Below are 4,749 nucleotides of genomic sequence, written 5' to 3'. Positions count from 1 at the left end.
TGCCAACCGTGAGTAGGGCTTTTAGCTTGTTAATATCTACACTCATTTATAACACAAGACAATGAACTCAAATTCATAGTTAGAGAGAGCTCTTCAACTGAAACTAGTTGCCATCATCTCCTTCAAGAATATACATTTAAGCAAAAGTCAAATCACTGATATTTTAAACTACTATGCAGATTATTGTATGAGAATGAAGGAAATAAAAATATTTATATAAACCATGGTGCTTTCTATTAAGTAATGATAGGCAGTTGTTATAAGGTGGCCTTAATGCATATACATAAGCTACAGAACACATTACAGACATTCCGTTAAATACATTCATTGATGATGAAAAATAAAAGAGTTTCTCAAGAGATTCACACCTAAATGACAAGAACGGAATGTGCAAATCTCTTGTTAATAAGTGATTGATTTGATCTGTACAGGGATATACAAATGAGCTAACTAGATAGATACAATTTACCATCTCAACTTCACCACCAGTCCACAATATCACAAGGGCTGGATACTTCTGCCACCAGAAGTGGGAAGCAAGTACTGCAACTCTATAATAACAACTCAATTAGCCGACTCCGCTTCTGGCTTTTATGTCACTAACTTCAACTGGAACAAGGGATCCAAGACAACAACAGCATACATTAAAATCTGTCTGTTGCAATCACTTACCGTATGTGAGAGTCATAAGCATCAAAAAGGGAGTCTGGAACAATCAAAGGCAACTTATCTATGTACATGAAAAGCCTTCTCAGATTCTCCCTTGTCACTGTTGCCATGTCTACCACATCCCTCCTATCAGTGAATACCCACAGATCACCTGAGTTCACTCTCTTCAGACTGTCACGGCAAAATGGGCATGATTGTGATATAGTTCGCCTGCAAAAATTATCAGATCACTTCAACCTTCAACTAAACCTACAAAATACTTCGACAACATGTTGCTGGGTGCATCAAGATAGCAATTTAAAATAAAGGGTAGCTAAATCTACACCAAAACAATGACATATACATGTGACAGTCCTAGTGTTCTGTTTCAAACTAGAAACAGACACATATGACGTTTACTCAATAACTGGTAGGATTGAATACTATCCACCAAAGGGTCTTGGCTTCAAATCCTCCAGGTGTCCATTGTTATAGGTCATTTGCAAGTAACCATTTTGTTAGCTGTCAGCAAACTAGCACAGTATAGGCAGATTAGCTCATAGAAACTTTAGCGCAGACTTTCGGTTCACCAAGAACCTGGAAAAAGGTCTTCAACCCGGTCAGAAATGTATGACCAAGTAAAAAGATGAATAGTCATCCCAAGTTGACAGTGCATGATCCCATCAACCAATATTCAATAAAAATGACCAGAGTCTGGTTTCATAGCCAGACCCTGAAACCCACTTCTACTCTTTCATTTTCAACCACCACACAAACAACAAATAGCCCATAATAGTTCCACAGGAAAACGGCAAAACAAATTGTCTTTCTCGTAAATCGAGGTACAATAATTAAGAAAAATTTAATTTCTATGATTTAGGAAGACCTTTTGTGCTTGCACATTCACATATAAGAACAACAGACTTCATTAAAGAGATGATTGCAGAAGGCAAAATTGGTTACTGGACGTTTTCATTCGCAACATGGATATTCAAGAAACGAAAACACACAAAATCCAGAAACAAATATAACTAACTTTTTAAGCCTTACAAACTACAACAGACTGAAGAGTTAATATCATCATAGTATAAAATTACACCAAGTGCCAATCAGCCAAGTGGCATTCAGAAGACATAAACGCAAGACACATTCCTCCACCAACTACTTAAGCTAACTATATCAATTCAAATAAATAGTTTTCTTCTAATAAATAATTTTACACCACCATACTAATTTTGTTTTACTACATTAAATATTCACATTCAAGCAGTAATAACAAGCGACAATCAAACCTTCATATGCACAGTGCCGTGTAATTGCACCTGCAATCAAGCACAGAACGTTCATAGTGAGACTTGTAACTTCCACCACTTAAAGCCTCCATTCGCAAAAAGACACTAAACAAGGTTATAAACAATTACTACCAAAACGAACTGAACAAACCCAAAACCTTCGACAATTGAAATTTTACTATGGCTGAAATATTGTAGTCATTTTGTAGTGACTGTGTTTATAATCCATGAAGTCAGAAAATCTAATAAACAAACCATAAACATAGAGTTTATTGTTAGAGAACACAAAGAATCAAACCGTATAGAAACAAGTCAAACAGCTATACATCTACATGCTGGTAAAAGAATGGGAAGTGCCACATATTAACAGAGAGAGAGAGAGAGAGAGATACAGAGATTATTTGTTGGATGAAGTACCATTCTCGGTAACATTTCAGGCACATGGCATGGTTGCAGTTGGGTAACACAATCTTAGTATTCATGTCCATGCATATTCCACATTCATCTTCTCTTTCAATGTCTATGTCCGAAGACTGTCTATAATCCTCATCATCTCTTCTGCGATACCTCTCCATGCATACAGCCTTTTGCTTCTTATCCTCAGTGTCAGTGATACCTTTCTGAAGTTGCAATAAAGAGGGATAAATGACCGCTGCTCAGAGAAGAAATTCAACTCAACGTGTCAGCAACAAACAAAAACTAATATGCAAACTAGCTTAATTTAGATTAAAAAACAAGGACAGATATACCATAGAATTCTCTAATACTTGCTTTTCTTTCATGTGTAGACATGGTGGTTGTCCCATCCACATAGACCTACAACATGAGGCAAATTCTTCATCTGGTCCAAGTCCCTCATTTCAATATCCACACCTAAAAATCAAAACACCTTACCTTGTAAATTAGGATTCTTAACAGTCCAAGGGCTCCAGCAAGATGACAATCTGTCCATTGCACCAGAAAAAGAAACAAGTGCGCTGCCGGACTGTATGACATTCTCATCTGAAGGCACGCACCATCATATTCCCTTGGAAAATCTGACGCCCTGCACATCCGAATTTTTTTTCATGATCAACCAATAACTAACTGCAGTAAATTAGCTTTTACAACACCAACTAGTATATTGATACTTGATGACAATTTGAGACAGAAATATCAATGCAATATTTACAAATGACAACATTGCATTCAGCTTGCTCCTCTAAAGATATTTCGCGACAAGCACATCAAAAGCACTACATGTTACCAAACCAATAAATGTTATGTAGCCTGTCACCATATAGTGTAGCAGGTATTAAAGATATAATAACGCAATAGCGTTCAGAGATTAAGAAACCACATCAAAATCATCGGACAACGAAACAAGTACTCAGGGAATTCACTCCCTAAACGTTTTGACATTTTCACACACAAATTTCCCCACACCAGGCACGCACACAAAGACACAGATAGGAATAATCAACACTGAAAATCAAATTATCCACGCTTTATCAGTAAATTTAATGTACCCTATTTATAAAGGAAATAAATATTCAAGGATTATAACTAACCAGAGTCCAGAAGGAAAAACCAAACAAATGAGAAAAAAAAAACGGGGCTAAACCCAGAAGAAGATCATCATCGTACCCTGAAAAACCCTCACTTAGCAATCACCAACCACTTACCCCGAAGAGATAAAAAAAAGAATTTTCATAAAAAAAAGAAAGGAGGAAAGGTAACAGCCAATGACAGGCCACCAACCTTTTGCAGCAGTGATCACCTTAAATTCAAATAAAAAAAATGAAAAATTTAACATAGGAAAGAACATGACAGTTAAAACAAAACCCAGAAAAAAAGGTGAGAGGAGAAAACCCACAGGGTGTTGGCGTGCTGGATGTCAGCTTCAAGGACTTTCAAGGAGTCCTTGAAAGACTTACGCATGGAAGCTACGTACATCGCAGCGATCACACCACAAAAAAACAACAAAAAAGGAAAAGTCTGTGAAATGGAAGAAGAGACGAAGAGAGAGATTGGTTGGGTGAATGAAACCCTTCTGGGCTATATTTCTGGCTCTAGTTTCTGTTAGAGTCACAGAGTGAAGAGAAGGTAGAAGAGAGAGGAGAGAAGAGAGAGAAAGAGAGTGCTTCGTGTTGCTTCTATGCTGTTCTTGAAAGCCAAGACGGTGGGATTGTCAGGACACGTGTACGCATCAGCACCGTCGCCCTTCCATTATTCATAAAAAAAATATTTTTTTTATGAGTACTATTTATCTTGTTAATTAATTATACTATTAAAATATCTAATAAGTTCAACACACAAGTAGCATAAAATATATATTGAGACTCTCCACCACACTTTAGTTTATACTCCTCTATTCTGTAATGTCCAAGTCCAAATAAAAATTATAAATTCTTTATATCTATAACTTTATATTTAATTTTCTCAACAAAATTATATTTAATAATTGTATACTTTATGTTGTTTTTTAGTAAGTTTTTAAAAGTTTTATCATCATAATATGTAATATATTCAGTAAATCATTTTTTATACGTATTATTAAAACGTATATTTAAGATGATAATGTGTATCTTGACTTGGTTAATGTGTATAAATTTAAAAAGAAATAGTGTGAAAGTTAAAAATTATGCTAAAAGTGATTATTTATTTGATGAAAGAAATTATGAGAGAGAGAAAGGAGTGATGAATAATAATGGGTGCCTTATCCAAATTTGCACCTCTTTCTCTCTCTTTCAATGTTTTGTTTGCCACTTTACCTTTCATGTTTTTGGTAGCTTTGCCTCCACGCACGCGCTTTTGGGGTGAGTGCCTC

At 35.8% G+C, this 4,749-nt stretch overlaps 1 protein-coding gene across 8 annotated transcripts; it reads right to left on the bottom strand.

Moving 5' to 3' along the window:
• Window positions 1-211: 211 nt before the first annotated feature.
• LOC108323187 (E3 ubiquitin-protein ligase AIRP2) lies at window positions 212-4,066 on the bottom strand. Of its 8 annotated transcripts, XR_008244650.1 has the most exons (7): window positions 3,796-4,066; window positions 2,835-2,985; window positions 2,690-2,756; window positions 2,333-2,592; window positions 1,941-1,970; window positions 739-879; window positions 212-609 (listed from the first exon to the last, which is right to left on the bottom strand). XR_008244650.1 is itself a non-coding variant. In XM_052866676.1 (6 exons), exons 1-6 carry the CDS (start codon window positions 3,873-3,875, stop codon window positions 606-608), a joined length of 678 nt encoding a protein of 225 aa, XP_052722636.1. In that variant the 5' UTR covers window positions 3,876-4,064; the 3' UTR covers window positions 212-605. The 8 variants fall into 8 exon arrangements, 7 of the variants coding, with proteins under 7 accessions (XP_052722636.1, XP_017411044.1, XP_052722638.1 ...); XM_052866676.1 differs by lacking the exon at window positions 1,941-1,970 and having other exon boundaries at window positions 2,358-2,592; window positions 3,796-4,064; XM_052866677.1 differs by lacking the exon at window positions 212-609 and having other exon boundaries at window positions 701-879.
• Window positions 4,067-4,749: the final 683 nt, after the last annotated feature.

This window comes from Vigna angularis, chromosome 1, assembly GCF_016808095.1.
Source record: "Vigna angularis cultivar LongXiaoDou No.4 chromosome 1, ASM1680809v1, whole genome shotgun sequence".
Lineage (NCBI taxonomy): Eukaryota > Viridiplantae > Streptophyta > Magnoliopsida > Fabales > Fabaceae > Vigna > Vigna angularis.
Note: the sequence above shows the minus strand (reverse complement) of the source record. Positions and strands in the feature narration are given on the sequence as shown.

Bases quoted from the DNA above. Each gene is read 5' to 3' on its own strand.
- LOC108323187 (XM_017555555.2), bottom strand. From the start codon at position 3,875: ATGTACGTAGCTTCCATGCGTAAGTCTTTCAAGGACTCCTTGAAAGTC. The intron at 2,757-2,834 runs GTAAGGTGTTTT...CTCATGTTGTAG, and splicing joins TAAGAATCCTAATTTACAAG to GTCTATGTGGATGGGACAAC. The intron at 2,593-2,689 runs GTATATCTGTCC...TTCTCTGAGCAG, and splicing joins AAGTATTAGAGAATTCTATG to CGGTCATTTATCCCTCTTTA.